Source organism: Cervus canadensis, chromosome 11 (genome assembly GCF_019320065.1).
Source record: "Cervus canadensis isolate Bull #8, Minnesota chromosome 11, ASM1932006v1, whole genome shotgun sequence".
Taxonomy (NCBI): Eukaryota; Metazoa; Chordata; class Mammalia; order Artiodactyla; family Cervidae; genus Cervus; species Cervus canadensis.
Window position 1 is genome coordinate 60,105,110 of NC_057396.1, and position 16,821 is coordinate 60,121,930.

Sequence of the window (16,821 nt, forward strand, 5' to 3'; positions counted from 1 at the left end):
AGAAATATATTCAAATGTAATATTGTCAAAGAATTAGAAACAGTACAAGTTTCATGAGAAACAGATTTTTGAAATGTATGTTAATGATTCATGTCTACATACACAGCAGTTTATGAGTAATCAGATCTTATTTCTTTAAAAAATAAGTTATTCAAATTTGGCAGATAAACTTTAAAATTCTTTCAGGATATAAACATTATTTATTTTATTTGATCAAGTGTTTTGCTAGCATAAAATGTTTGATTCTCTTAGAAAGCATTTGTAAAAAAAAATCAGCTGTACTTTTGACTTTTTTTAATTATCCTAAGTGATTGTTATCCTGCCCCAGAATGACGGACAAAAAAGAAATTAGCCATAATTTAAGGCCCATCATGTTTTTGTTAGAGGTTCAAGGAACAGAATTGAAAAGCAACAGTAAAGTTATAGGAAGACTTTCTCATCTCATTCATACTTTATGAGTTTATTGAAAATAAGATCTCATGTGATTTGTTTTATTCTTTTTTTTTGTTTTTGTTTTTTTTTGTTTGTTTGTTTGTTTGTTTTATTCTTAATTACAAACCAAAATAGAAATAATTTGGGAGATTATCTAGTATTTTGGATTATCTTTTTCTCATGTATGCCATTTTAATAAGTAAGAATTCCCTGTAGTTGTTTTGTTGATATATTGATTTCTTTGAGTTTTAAGAAGTGATGTTTGTAACAAAAGCTACTTACAAGCTTATAGGTAATATCTCGGTAAGCACACCCATTAGGGAATTATTTATGATTTGGTATGTTTCCTTTATTTTTTTTTAAGAAAGTGTGGTCTTTATTCCTGACAGCCACTTTTGGCTGGGCTGTGTCTTCATTGCAGCTCAAGGTCTCTCTGTTGTGGCACATAGGCTTTCCTGTATTAAACTTTATTTTCTTAAGTTAGGTCATTGAGATCAGATTTCTGTTATACAGTTTATTTGCTTGTTTTTTTCAGTTCTGTTTATGATTTAATGGACATGTTATCATTCTTTGCAGGGCACATTCACTGAAATCCCAGCTAGCAATATTAGAAGGGTTATTGCCAAGAGATTAACTGAATCTAAAAGTACTATACCTCATGCATATGCTACTACTGACTGTGACCTTGGAGCTGTCCTAAAAGCTAGACAAAATCTGGTCAAAGGTTAGTAAAACTGAGTTTATTTAATGTCATAAACATGCTAAACTATTATGATATCCTTTGTTTATAAAATGTACATTGTGTATCTTCTTAACTTCAGTTTCATCATCTGGGCATATTTTAGTATTAGAAAAGAATTCTCTTTTCCTATAAGAAATAAATTGATTCCATAGTATTGAATACATCATACTTTTTGGAATATCTGAAGAAGCAATTCTTAACATTTTAGAACATAAAAATATCCAAAACTGATTTAAGAATATTTTAAAGATATCTTAAGATATCACTCTTCTTTATATGTTTTAATTTTTTAGTTCATATTTAAAATGTACTTTCATGGTTTTAAATTTGTATTGTTTCTCTCCCAAATCAACTAAAACTAAGGTTGCTGAGAGACATAAACTTTTTAGTATAAACTAATGTTATTTTCTGTGTTTTTGATAGTAGTCATTTTATGGGTGTATCTCCTTCATTTTTGAAAGATATTTTTGCTGGGTGTAGAATTTTAAATAAACAGGTATGGTTTTTTAATTTTGTTTTTGTTTTTTCAGTAATTTTAAAGATATCATTCTATTATCTTCTGACTTACAGAATATTGGCTGCCATTCTTTTTCTTTGTTATCCTATATATGTGATGTTTTAGCAGTATGACTATTACGTGCTTAAAGATTTTTATTTCCCTTTTTTTTTTTTGACTTACTGCATTTATCCTGTCTGGGTTTCTCTTAGCTTATCTGTTTTGTGGTTTGTGTCTTTAATTAATTTTGAAAACTTCTAGATACAGTTATTTGTAACTATATCTTCTGCTTCATATTTTTTTCTCCTTTGAGCTCTAATTATAAACATATATATAAACATATATAAACAATTATAGACATATAATTATAGACATAATTCTAAAGCTTAGATATAACCTCAGTTCCCTACTGGGCTCAAGAAAGTTACGATTTTGTAGTTTATCTTGCTTTGCCTCTCACCCTGAAGGGCACAGCTTTCTCTTATGGCTTTCTACATCCTAAATGAAAGCAGGACTGGTAAATCAGTTTAGGTATGGACTTTCAAACCTGACAGATTCTAACAGTCCAAGGAACCAAATGGAAAGCTATTTTAGACAGAGTGATCAATAGTCAGAAAGTTAACCCTGGAAGCTCCCCTTGGTCTCAAATCAAACTTGCTTAGTTTTGTATGACGTAGAGGTTATTGTGGAAATAATTTTCCTAGTTCCTTCCTCTCATGAGATAGGAAGCAGTACTATTTCAGTGGAGGTATGGATTCATATAGTATCTGCATTGCCCAGATGTGGTTTTTCCTTTCAATTAGGGATTTTCTGTTGAGTCTTCAAAAAGCCCACATTATCCATGCATCTCTACTCCTCTTTCTTATATGAAGTTACAATCTATAACATTCTATAAGCATGTTTCACACTTTGTTTTGTAACAATATGCAAATGAGAGTATTTGATATTCCCTCACAGTCTGTGTCCAACTCAGTTCAGTTCAGTTGCTCAGTAGGGTCCGACTCTTTGAGACCTCATGGACAGCAGCACACCAGGCCTCCCTGTCCATCACCAGCTCCTGGAGCTTACTCAAACTCATGTTCATTGAGTCGGTGATGCCATCCAACCATCTCATCCTCTGTCTTCCTCTTCTCCTCCTGCCTTCAGTCTTTCCCACCATCAGGGTCTTTTCCAGTGCATCAGTTCTTCACATCAGGTGGCCAAAGTATTGGAGTTTCAGTTTCAGCATCAGTCCTTCGAATGAATATTCAGGACTGATTTCCTTTAGGATGGACTGGTTTGATCTCCTTGCAGTCCAAGGGACTCTCAAGAGTCTTCTCCAACACCACAGTTCAGAAGCATCAATTCTTCGGCGCTCAGCTTTCTTTATAGTCCAACTCTCACATCCATACATGACCACTGGAAAAACCATAGCTTTGACTAGACGGACGTTTATTGGCAAAGTATGTCTCTTTTTAATATGCTGATTAGGTTGGTCATAGCTTTTCTTCCAAGGAGCAAGCGTCTTAATTTCATGGCTGCAGTCACCATCTGCAGTGATTTTGGAGCCCAAAAAAATGAAGTCTCTCACTGTTTCCATTTTTTCCCCATCTATTGGCCATGAAGTGATGGGACCAGATGCCATGATCTTAGTTTTCTGAATGTTGAGTTTTAAGCCAACTTTTTCACTCTCCTCTTTCACTTTCATCAAGAGGCTCTTTAGTTCTTCACTTTCTGCTGTAAGGGTGGTGTCATCTGCATATCTGAGGTTATTGATACTTCTCCCGGCAATCTTTTTTTCTTTTTTTTTTTTTAGTTCTACCACTTATTGCTACCAACCCATCTCCCTCCACCCTCATGCACACATGCTCAGTCATGTAACCCCATGGACTGCAGCCTGCCAGGCTCCTCTGTCTATGGACTTTTCCAGGCAAGAATACTGGAGTGGGTTGCCATTTCCTCCTCCATCTCCCGGCAATCTTGATTCCATTTTGTTTCAAACAGTCTGGCATTTCACATGATGTACTCTGCAAATAAGTTAAATAAGCAGGGTGACAGTATACAGCCTTGACATACTCCTTTCCCAATTTGGAACCAATCTGTTGTTCCATGTCCAGTTCTAACTGTTGTTTCTTGACCTGCATACAGATTTCTCAAGAGGCAGGTCAGGTGGTATGGTATTCCCATCTCTTTAAGAATTTTCCAGTTATGTCCTACTCTGTTCTTAATAAAATGTTAGCAGTGGTATCCTTTCCATATGTTTGAAAGGAATTTGGGGAAAACATCTTTCCACATACTAGGTTTGGGATGCCTATCGGAAATATAAGTGAAAATGTCATGTGAGAAAGTGTGTGTTTGAGACTGAAACTCCAGATACGGAAGGATTTACAATAGAATTTGAAGGACTCATTGTCATATAAATGGTATCTGACTGAAAGAGAGTGAGCAGATTGTGGAATAAAACCAGGAGAGTCTGTAACACAGATACCAGAAAGAGAACATGTTTCAAGATGAAGAAAGTGGTGAAATATAGGAGTATGATGAGGGTGGGGAATCATGTGAAGACTGCCCACTAGGGCCCTAGATTTGGAAATCATCAGCTGGTAGGTGATTTGGGAAGTCTTCACTGGGGACACCTATGAATAGTAGGTAAAATTGGAAGGATGCTGAGATACATGAGAGATAAGCACAGTGAGTTGATAAAAGTCTCTCAGCACTGGAAATCCATTTATTTTTCTGCTCCTAAAGGAGTTTTAAACAAAGATGTCTGTATTTCTGGAAGTCTGAATTATAAGGGCTGTGTATTAGAAAAGCAGCTGACAGTTACTGTGACAGTTTGGCAGTACTTCGGTTTATGGTAATACATCTAATCCCTTTCTGAAATCTTAGCATGCCTTTGGAATGAACTGTTGTGCATGTAAAATTCCATGATACTATAGTAACTGGATTTGTGTATCCTCCACATACCATGACTAGATATTGATCTTAAAGTCTTTTTCTAGAAGCCCATGCAATAAAGAATCAAATATAGTTTCCATTTTCCAACACTTTCATACGCACTGGTAAAGCAGAGGTATAAACCCAATGCTTTTGTTATGATCAGCCCTTTGGGAAGGGAGGGGACCCCAGCTTTATCTTAAAATCATTATGTATACTGGAAGAACATTGATTTAATTGAATTCACCATAAAACTAGTGAGAGACCTCATATCATTCATTGCATTAGGATCCATGCCAGCATTGCTTCATCTTTGGCATTTACTATGTCCTGTTTGGTTAAATTAAAAGTCAGCTCTTATTTAATGTAGTAATTTAAAATTTTTTCATTGCCTGCCTTGTTAGTAAAAAGAAATTTCTGAAAACTCCAGCCCCCTGCCTGTGTGTGTGTGTGTGTGTGTGTGTGTGTGTGTGTGTTTATATATATGTGTGTGTTTATATATATACTTGTTTTTTTAAGGTGATTGTTCAATATAATCAGTATATTATAAAGAGTACACAGGATACAGACATTTGAAAAGGATTTGGAAGAAAATGAATCGTCTTGTAAACTTCCTGACTATACATGCTGTGGACAGACCATTTTTCTTTTTAGAGACACAGGACTTGCTTCTTTTTTTTTCTGATTATGGTTGTCATGTATCTTTCAAGTACTTGTGTATGATATCTGAGCAATTTAGAAGAATTGTAATCAGGACTAGGACTAAACATTTACATTCATGGTTAATATTATTTATCCAAGACCTCATATAACACAAATTTTTCTACTCAAGGAAACCTTATGACTAAGCAAAGACCTGTAGTATTTTTTTGCCATTGTTTGTCAGTACAGTTCATAATTTAAGTTTGAAATCATAATTGTTCATTTTAAAGTTTTATTTTGAATATTAACTATCATATGCTTATTTTTCTTTCAGATGACATTAAAGTATCAGTAAACGATTTTATTATCAAGGCAGCAGCTGTTACACTTAAAGTAAGTAGTAAAGCCCAGATAATTTTGGCTTCTAAAGTAGTCTCTAATTTTTGGGGTCAGACATTTTTCATTTGTGAGGATTTGTTTTGATTTATTTTCTTCTTTCATTTCATTATTATCTCTGAAGAATTTAAAATCCTCTGGGGGTTGAGACTTTATTATTTGGACATAGTGGCATTGTTGAATAAAAGAGTTGAGCCTTGAAAGATGGAGAAGTGAAATGAGTAGTTGAACAGTGATGAAATGGAAACCAGTGTAGCATAACTGTGAGAAACCTAAGTGAAAATTCATCTTAGGAGAGTGGTCAGGAATAAAATTAGAGAGATTGGGTGGAATCAAATTGTGGATTGCTGTCCTTAAATGACGTGCTGGGAGGCTTGGATCAAACTTGGCAGAAAGCAATGAATTTTTTAAAAGAAATTAGTTGTTGATATCCATTTTCAGCATCATTTCCTCTTGCGATAGTTGACAATATTATCAATACACACTGTTTCCAGGCATTTGGTAATTTCTTCTGTTTTTTTTCATCCTCAGTGTAGCTGTGTGTATATTAAATATGTACATGCTCATATATAGTATATGTTGCTGTTTTAGTTGCTAAGTCATGTCTGGCTCTTTGTGACCCAATGGACTGTAGCCTGCCAGACTCCTCTGTCCATGGGATTTCCCAGGCAAGAATACTGGAGTGGGTTGCTGCATTACCATTTCCTTCTCCAGGGGATCTTCCCGACCCAGGGATCAAACCCATGTCTCCTTCATTAGCAGGCAGATTCCTTACCCTGAGCCACCAGCGAAGCCCCATATATAGTATGTAGCGTATGTTAATGAAGCCTAGGAAATCTCTGTTAAATAGAAAGTCATTTATTAAGGGTCTGCTAATATCTCCCAGGGCTCCACTAAGAAGTCAGGTTTCTTTACGCCACAGGAATAATGCGGTTGAATGTCACTACCCCTCTACCCTCTTCTCTTCTCCTCCAAGTCATGTCAGTCATCATATGAGGCAGGAAGGCTCACAAATATTAAATACTCCCTAGCAATTAGGTTTAAGAACAAAAGTCTTTTTCTTAACCATGATATAAAGAGATCAAAACATGTATAAATCATCAATTTCCTTACGCTTGCTTCAAAAAAGATAGTGTTTATTCTTCCCAAACATAAAAGTTATTTAATATAGAAGTCCAAACCACTTTTTTCAAATCAAATTTTTCTTTCTTTCCTTCAGTCTAGCTATATTCACTTTAAAAAATGCATAGCATTAGTTATTTTTCTCTAATAACCTTAGTCTAAAGCTCCTTCTTGAATAACATGTTTTTTCTACTTGTGCCTTCTAGCAAATGCCTAGTGTTAATGCAAGCTGGGATGGAGAGGGTGCAAAGCAACTGCCCTGTATTGACATTTCAGTGGCTGTGGCAACAGATAGAGGTCTAATTACACCAGTCATAAAAGATGCTGCTGCTAAGGGTCTACAGGAGATTGCTGACTCTGTAAAGGTAGGTCTTAAGCGATACTATACTCGCAAAATGTTGGAATTTACTTTCTGGAAAAGACTTGACATGATCTGGTCACATTGTGAGATAGGTATGTGTGTGTGTGTATGTGTGTGTGTGAGAGAGAGAGAAAGCTAGAGAGATTTTTGGTATTTTGAAATGATTATCAATTATGCATATATGTTTTTAAGTTTTGATCCAAATATATTTTAAGATTATTTTGCATTCAAACATTCAGAAATAACATGCATATTTAGGGCCAGCTGCATTCAAGCTATGACTGCTTTATTTCCCAAAGTCCGTAATTTGACCCTAAATATGATATCTTAGATAGATTTTAAAGTTAAAGCTGAAACTGTATTTTTATTAAAGTGCTCACTTTTCACAGCACTTTATTCTTAAAAGTTTATTCATTTCCTCTCTAGGGTTGAGACCACTGAAAGTACTTAGTATTCCAGAAGCAAAATTTTTTGTTTTTTCCCCCTGGGCTCTAATATGTAAGCATCAGCTCTCACCAAAATTACTGCATTGAATAGGCAGGAACATACACAATAGGTCAGCTTTGATAGCCTCAATTAATTTCCAAGGGTAATTTTTGGCAGAAGTATCCCAGGGCTTGAGGGTGTTACCTTTGAAAATTTCAGATTCATTTAGATAAGTGATTCTTTTTCCATTTATCAAGGATAAATGGATGAATAAATAAATAAATTATATATATATATATATATATATATGTAAAACAAGTTATAAGGGGGATTAAAAAGTAGAATGTAAGACTTCTTTATGGAGCTGTATGTAGACCTACTTATCCCAGATAAATAAATGAATGGAAAGTGAAAGTTGCTCAGTCATGCCCAGCTCTTTGCAACCCATGGAATTCTCCAGTCCAGAATACTAGAGTGGGTAGCCTTTCCCTTCTCCAGGGGATCTTCCCAACCCAGGGATGGAACCCAGGTCTCCTGCATTGCAAACAGATTCTTTACCAGCTGAGCCACCAGGGAAGCCCAAGAATACTAGAGCAGGTAGCCTATCCCTTCTCCAGCAGATGTTCCCAGCCCAGGGCTTGAACGAGGGTCTCCTGCATTGCAGGCGGATTCTTTACCAGTTGAGCTCCCAGTGAAGCCCCAGTGAATGGAAGGTAATCTACTTTAAAATGCATAGTTTTGGATCTTGAATTAAATATAATTAAAGGTGACCTTAGTGGAATTTGTATACTTAGATCTTTTTCCCTCCTCTTTGGAAAGATTTGCAGAGTGTTTATATATATAAAAAAGGAACTTTTTTTAAATTGAAGGGTGGTATTCAAAAGTTAAAGTAATAAAGGTTGGATTACTTAGATGCTGCACACCTTTTTTTCATGAACAGTTTTCAGCAGCAGTGAAATACATGTAATTTTAGTGTTTTTGTGGTGTTCATATGAGATTAGATTAAACAGAGTTAGAATTTCCTTTAACTATAGGTGGCTCAGATGGTAAAGCATCTGTTTACAATGCAGGAGACCTGGGTTCAATCTCTGGGTCGGGAAGATCCCCTGGAGAAGGAAATGGCAACCCACTCCAGTACTCTTGCCTGGAGGAGCCTGGTAGGCTACAGTCCATGGGGTCGCAGAGAGTCGGACACGACTGAGCAACTCCACTTCCACGTATAGAGTTAAAAATTAACTGTTACAGGGAAGTTTCCTTGATTCTAACCAGTTTATCAATTTTAGCCCTATAATATGATTCTTAAAGCAGCTATGTTAGCATTCGCTGTTCCTTGCATCCTAAGAGAAACTAAGTTGAGGTGGTGAGGAAGCGGTGTCACACGCCTCCCAGCAGTGGGAAGGGCCCTCCCAGCCCTCGGGAATATCCCAGGGCTTCTGGTGATCCTTGAGCATTTCCTGTAACTCCCAGCAGCTCCTGGGTCTGTTCGCTCTGGCTACTTTCTGAGCTTCCCATTCTGCCTGCCTCTCTCCTGCTTCAAGGTCGGTGATTAACACTCCACTAAGGCTTCCCTCATAGCTCAGTTGGTAAAGAATCTGCCTGCAGTGCAGGAGACCCCGGTTCGATCCCTGGGTCAGGAATATCCCCTGGAGAAGGGATAGGCTACCCACTCCAATGTTCTGGCCTGGAGAATTTCATGGACTCTATAGTCCGTGGGGTCTCTAAGACTCGGACACGACTGAGACTTATCACTTCCTTATCTTATCTTATAATGTACCAGACAATAGGCTAAGCACTTCACTCAATCTTAATAGCTTTATATCATAGTTGGAACCTTAACTTCAAATTGAAGAAACTGAGATTTAGCACAAACTTTAAGAAATTTGCCCACAGTGTTGCATCTAGAAAGCACTAGAAGTTGTTTGTTTAAACCCAGGCATTTCTCAGTTCAGATGCCACTTTCTTAGGCCTTCTGTGGCTTCCATAGCTAAGGTAGGTTCCTAAATAAACAATTACCCTGTTTATTGTCTTTGTATGGTTTATAAGTCTTTGAATTTACCTTGTTTATTTATTTGTCGACCCCTGTATGTTCCGGACACTCTGATGTTGACTGTCTTGTTCATTGCCGTATATCTAATTCTGGATGGTGCTTAGAAGATACTAGTTGCTCAGTGAATTTATTTTAAAAAAAGTTTTCAATAAAAACTATTCTGTTGGAAGTAGTTTTTCAAGGAATTTGTTAGACTGTGACTGTCTACCCATGGATTCCAAGTTAAGAATGCCTGCTCTAAGTACTTCTTGACGCTTAAGAATCGCGAGGTTGTCAGTGTGTGGGACTGAAGGCCTGCCTCAGCAAAGTTCAGGTTTATATTTCCTAAATAAAGTAATACAGTAACAAGGCTTAAATTCCATGCTATTCTTCATTAATTACAATAGTTTTAAGAGACAGAAGCAAAGTTTACCTCATTAGTAGCCAGTAAATTTTTTGAATGAATTAGTAAGGCATGTGATATATTTTGAGCTTCCCTGGTGGCTTAGCAGTAAAGAATCCTCCTGCAATGCAGCAGACACGGGTTCGATCCCTGAGTTGGGAAGATCCCCTGAAGAAGGGCATGGCAACCCACTCCAGTATTCTTGCCAGGAGAATCCACTTGGACAGAAGAGCCTGGTGGACTACAATCCATAGGGTCACAAAGAGTCAGACATGACTGAAGCAAATTAGCATACATGCAGGAGGTAATTTTAGAAATAGTTGCTAGTTAGCTTGTATTATATCCTGTCAACTTGATGGTTCAAGGAACACGTGCTTTGATTTTTAAGTTCACATTACCAGGAAATCCCAATGAGAATTAGTTACTTTTAGAACCAGTGATCCTCATCAGAATCTATCCTTACTCCGTGCTGTCTCTTGAGTTCATTGATATGAATATCCTACTGATATGTTTTGGGTTTATAGAGATTTTTTTAAAGTATATTATGTATGCTGCAGTCTTTTTTTTTTTTTAATAATAAATGTTTTTTGTTTCTTTTAGCCTGGTAACTCATCAGGATGTGCTGTGATCATGTGCCTTTAGAGAAAAGCTTTTAAAGTTCATATGATATGTGCTTGTTGTTCAGATCATGTGAAGTTATATTGCTTAAGGCAGGAAAAAATATTGTTCTATTTTTGGTATTCCAAGTACAAGTCTAAATTCATCTCTTAATTTTTCATTCCAGATCTATATAGTTTTGTAAGTAACTGTATGCTAATAATATAAATCTGTAATTGATGCATTTGGCAGTAAGTCACAATGAGATCATTTTTAGATTTTTAAAGAATGTTTTATTTTTCAAAAATTCAATCATCTATGATTTAAAATTAAATAGTTATCAGTGATAATTATAAATATACCTTTGTTATCTATATAATACATCGTATTGAATAAGCCCTAGATTTGTATCATCTACCCAATGACAATAGCTTCATTTATCCCTACTCTCTAAAATAATTCTTTATTATTCATATGCAATGATTCAGTCTATGTCCCCTTGCTTTTGAAGCATTGAAAAATAAAAATTAAGAGAAGTATGATTAATTGCAAGTACAAGTAGAGGAAAATTCAACTGCTTTTCGTTCTCAGAGTATTGTCTGTCTTTCCTTCTGTAAGTTTTTAGACATCAGCTTTAGGGTGATATGAAATGACTACATTTTTACATCCATTGTAGCAGCGTAGAATAGACTAGCTCATTCCAGAAATGCTTTAGCTATAGGATCAAAAACGACAACAAAAAGTCCATTTTCTAGGGCTTTGTCATTCCACTTCTGAGAAATCATATGAAATAATTCAAAAGAAACAAATTAACCAAATTATCTGACTAGGAAAATGACTGAATTGTGGCAGATGCAATCTTTAGAATGTTAAACAGACATTTAAAAAATCAGTTATAAGGAGTAACAACACTGAAGCTGCTTATAATATTGTGAAGTAAATATAAAATTCTGTTTTTTTTTAACAACTATTTGAAATTAGTCTGTTACGGGTAAAAGAGAAGCAAATGCTGAAAGATGAAAATTGATGTGCTGGTTTTGAGATTGTTGCCATTGAATACTTTATTTAAAAGGTACTAGATTAACAAAAAGGGCTCTTCTAATACTTCGTCTTGCAAGAAAAAAAGTTTATAGGCAAAGCAGAAAGTTGCATTGTATGTATAAAGAACAGTGAAACATTCTGCATAGCATACAAGATAATTCCAATATTTGAACAGTTTTTAAAGGGAGATGATTTTTCTAGAGTTTTGATTCACAGATTTATAGCTTCTTGGATTAACTGTGCTCTAACTTACTCATTTTTAAGTGTGTTAGAGAAAATTATACATATATAATTTTTAAATGTATATGTACATGTATATGTACGTATACTCTCATAAAGTCAAGGCCTATAAAAGATGAGAGTGTACCCTATAAAAATATTTAAAGTGACAAAATCAGCTATATAATGTAGTATTGGTTATCATGCTCTGTTTATATTTTTCTCAGGCTCTATCAAAGAAAGCCAGAGATGGAAAATTGTTACCTGAAGAATATCAAGGAGGATCTTTTAGGTAAAATTTAAACTCTTAATTATTGGCAGCATGAAACAGACATAAGATTTATAAAGTACTTGTCAACCTGTTTTATTTTCTGAAACTTTTTTTAAAATTTAAGCTAAATATCGTACTTTAGACAAGAGAATATGTGAAAATGTTCTTCAGACTAGTTAAGCTTTCGTATCAAAGCTAGTAGAAAGCCATTAGGGTTAGCTGGTTAGCCCATTCAGATGTTCATAGAATGACATTCAGGTTCTGACATATAGTAAGTAGGTTTATAAACCTCAACTATTTTTTTTTCTACTTGTGATTTATTTTAAGGTCCGTTGGGGTTAGGTCCCTCGGGGTAAAATATTAACACTGTGACTCTTGAGTTATCATCAGCTCTATTCTTGCTTAAGTGTAACGTACATACAGTAAAGTACACTGAATGTAGCTGGAATGTTTTACAAAGTGAAGAAATCTGTGTAACCGACCAAAGCGAGAAAGCGAGACTATGAACATTACCTCCATGTCATAAGCCTCCCTTTATCCCTCCTAATTCTGACCCCCTAGAGGGTAACCACAATTCTGAAAGTTATTACCAATGTTTTTGTTTTGCCAACTTTGATCTTTATATAAATACATATTCTTCAGTGTCTGACTTCTTTCATTTAGCATTAATGTCTGTGAGATGAACTATGTTGTGTGAAAGTCATTTACTTATTATTGCACTGTAGCATTTTGTAGTATTCTGTATAAATACGCTAGTGTCCATTTCACTATTGGTGGGCATTTGTGTTGTTTACAGTTTAGTGCTCTTACAAATGCTGGTGCTGATGCCATGAACATTCTTATCAGTGTCTTATTGTGGTTATATATATGTATTTTTTTTTTTATAAACCTGAAAGTAGAATTGCTGGGTTTATATCTTTACTAGATGCTGCCAGATAGCTTTTCAAAATGGTTCTACCATTTTTTGCTTCCATCAACAGTGTATGAGAATTTTTGTTGCTTTGTATTCTTGTTAACTCTTGGTATTATTAGGTTTTAGTGAGTCTTGGGGTTGTAGCCCACCAGGCTCCTCTGTCCAAGGGATTCTCCAGGCAAGAATACTGAAGTGGGTTGCCATGCCCTCCTCCAGGGAATCTTCCCGACCCAGGGATTGAACCTGTGTCTCATACATCTCCTGCTTTGGCGGGCAGGTTCTTTACCACTGACACCACCTGGGAAGCCCAAGGGAAATGAAAATTAATGATGTTGAATACTGTCTTCATTTATCTGTCAGCCATTTGGGTATCTGGTTACTTATCAGGTAAAACACCTGCTGAAGTTTGTGACTGTTTTTTAAAATGTTTTATAGGAGTTTCTTTTTCCCGATACACAGGCTTTTTAGGATATATATTGTTTCAAATACTTTTCCCACTTTGTACCTTGCCTTTGAAACTTTTCTGATGGTGTTTTTTAATGAACAGAAGTTCTGAGTTAATAAAATCCTATTTATCAGTATTTTTCTTTGTTGTTAGTACTTTTTTTTTTCCTACTAGGAATTATTGTCTATCCCAGATTCATGAAGTTTTATTCTTCTGTGTTATCTTCAGAGCTTTATAATTTCTCTCATGTAAATTACTATCTATCTGAAATCAGATTTTGTCTGTGATATGGAGGTAAAGGTCAAAGTTCTCTTTTTTTCCCCCATCTGGATAATTAATTGACTAAATGTCAGTTATTGATACCATTACTACTCTATAGCACTGAGAAGGTAACCATGTTTGGTTCTTTTCTGTATTCTATCTCCTTTTCAGTTGGTCTGTTTGTCCTTTGCTTGCTTAATACAAACTAACTATAATTTTTGATCTATGACAGTGAAAGTCTTCCAGTTTTGTTCACCATCAAGATTGTCTTTCCTGGCTTTATATTTCCAAATAAATTTTTAAATCAGCTTGTCTTTTTTCATACACACATGGCAGTGATCTTGCTGGGATTTTGTTGGGATAGCACTGAATTGTTTGATCGATTTAAGTTTAGGGAGAATTGACATCCTTATAGCATTGAGTCTTCCAGCGAATGAACATGGTATAAACCATTGTTCACTTAGTTCTTTGATTTCTTTCAGCTCTGTTTTGTAATTTTTTGTTTAGGGATCATATATATGTTTTATTAGATTTAGATTTTTTTATACTATTATAAATGATATTATTTTAGTTTTTTCTAATGAAAGCAACTTGTATATAGATACAGATTTTTACATTGACTTATCTAGTGGTTTAACTAAATTCACTTATCTTACTCGTTTATCTGTAGATGCTTAGATTTTCTTTGTACACAGTCAGTTCATCTGCCAACAAAGTTTTATTTCTTTTTTCTAACCCTTATACTCTTCTATTTCCTTTTTTTTTTTTCTATTTCTTTTTCTTGCCATATTTCTCTGCCTGGGGTTTACAGTTCAATGCTGAATATACGTTTATATTAGATACAGTATTTGTGTGTTGTTCCCTGGTTTCTTTTTGATACTATAGTAAATGGTATTCTTTGTCTTTGGTCTTTGGGTAACTGGGCACAGTTTTTCAGCAAGGTGAAAATGTATGACTCAGGGAAAGGGTTCTTTGGTTAAAGACATACCGCCTTCAGAGCTTTTTGTTTTCCCCTAGTATTTCCAACTTGGGGATGTTTGGCATCGATGAGTTTACTGCCGTGATCAACCCTCCTCAGGCCTGCATTTTGGCTGTAGGGAGATTCCGACCTGTGCTGAAGCTCACTCAGGATGAAGAGGGGAATGCCCAGCTGCAGCAGCGTCAGCTCATAACGGTCACCATGTCCAGTGACAGCCGGGTGGTAGACGATGAACTGGCCACCAGGTTTCTGGAAAGTTTTAAAGCAAACCTGGAGAATCCTCTCCGACTTGCCTGATCCTCAAAGATAAGAAGTTGGCCTTTGGCTTAGTTAATTGTATTGCTGTTACTGAGAAACATACACTATAGGAAAACAATTAGGTATTTAAGTATGAAGTGGATGAAATGTGTATTTATTTAAGGTGAAGGAGTTTGACCTGAGTTGTCTTCATTTTCATTTGGGTTTGATGTTATGGAAGTAAATAACAAACTGTAACTAATAGAAGAATGAAAACATTTGGTTAGTCACATGCATTTTTAGTTTAACCACTGGTGCTGTACTAAAGGGATGTTAAACTACATGTAAATTAAATTAGTGTTTGGCTCAGTGGAGCATTTTAGGATATTTGAGGATGTATGATAAACTGTAAAATCAAAAAATTTTAGAACTCTACCTTAACTGTGTTGGAATTAGAAGTGGTCTTCAAAGAGATACCCATTATTGTTGCAGTGGGACCTCATTTTTACAAGCACTGCTCTAGATATACTTGAACAATTTAATATGTACAGAAGTTTATTCTGGATACTAGTAAATAAATAAGAATCGCACTGCATTAGGGGTTGTGGCAACATTATTGAATTTTTTATGTATATAAAGCCATATGTTTTAAAGTGGTTTTTATCCATCTTATTTTACACTTCCATGACACTGTGAACTTAAGAAGAATTTTTTAAAAAATTAAAGATGAAGAAAGAGACCAAAATATTTGTTTTGATAATGAATTATAGTTAAAATATCTAAAACTTCAGAAATAAACTGCTCGCTCACCTTCGTACTGAGTTGGAATATATTAAAATAAATCATGTGATTTCCTGCCAAACATTTTAATTTAGTGTTGATTTGAACACAATGTGTTGTTAATACATTTTAATCAAGTTTATATTATGCAATAAAATATAAGAAAATATAAAAATTTCTATTGTATTTTAAACGTTAGGGCACAGAAGTTTAGTACCTTGAAATAGATTAGTAATTTCCCTGGAATGGCTTCAACGAGATCCTACAGAAGGAGAGAGGGAATTTAAAATTACAGTTAACCCTTGAACAACCCAAGGTAGGTAATTATGGCCCATGCAGTTGAAAATCGGTGTTTAAGTTTACAGTCGATCCTCGTATCCCTGGTTCTGCATCCGGGAATTCAACCAAATGGGGATTGGGTAGTATTATAGTAGGTACTTACTGAAAAAATTCCATATGTTAAGTGGACATGCACAGTTCAAACTCATGTTGTTCTGGGGTCACCTGTAAAACAACATTAGGAAAATAATGGATGTGGATGTAAAACTTCAGAAAGAGTAGAAGAGAAGACCTGTCAAGCAAGTAAGAACTATCCTTTACTATTCCATTGGTAATATGAAAGTTTGACTACTTCTTGTAAAGATTAGAAGAACTTCTTTTAACAACTCTGCTACAGTTGACAAATTAACTGTAACTGGAATTGGATGGATTTAATTTACCAGTGACTACCAGTTACCTGTGGTATAAGTTGTATGCTATGACGTGATGAACTACTTATGCTATAACAAAAGAGCTTTCTAAAATAATTAGAGCCCCATTGTATCAATTGCTAAGATGCTTAATTCAGTTACTCAGCCATTCTTTAAAAATAGTCTTCAAAACTTTTGTCATTTTAACAGTTATACTAAAAATTGTAACCAAATGCTATTTTGAAAATAACTTTCATAAGTCACATTATTTTCAGTTCATTTTAACTGAATTTTTTTTTTCTTCTAATTTTTATATCTGAGGAATGGCACATGAGGCAGCCATAAGTCACCCTTGGCCTGGAGTTCTACATTGCCAGTGGACTGACACTCTTCTGTAGTCACGTCTGATCAAGTAGTCACTACACTG

General features: G+C 35.2%; 1 protein-coding gene across 1 annotated transcript in view; it reads left to right on the top strand.

Annotated features, from left to right (window-relative positions):
- PDHX (pyruvate dehydrogenase complex component X) overlaps positions 1 to 15,787 on the top strand; it is a 71,895-nt gene extending 56,108 nt beyond the window's left edge. Inside the window, exons 7-11 of the mRNA XM_043481358.1 lie at positions 1,009 to 1,156; positions 5,563 to 5,621; positions 6,953 to 7,111; positions 12,047 to 12,111; positions 14,727 to 15,787. Coding sequence (XP_043337293.1) covers positions 1,009 to 1,156; positions 5,563 to 5,621; positions 6,953 to 7,111; positions 12,047 to 12,111; positions 14,727 to 14,985 — 690 coding nt within the window. The 3' untranslated portion in view covers positions 14,986 to 15,787. The remainder of the gene's footprint in view (positions 1 to 1,008; positions 1,157 to 5,562; positions 5,622 to 6,952; positions 7,112 to 12,046; positions 12,112 to 14,726) is intronic.
- The last annotated feature ends 1,034 nt before the right edge of the window (positions 15,788 to 16,821 follow it).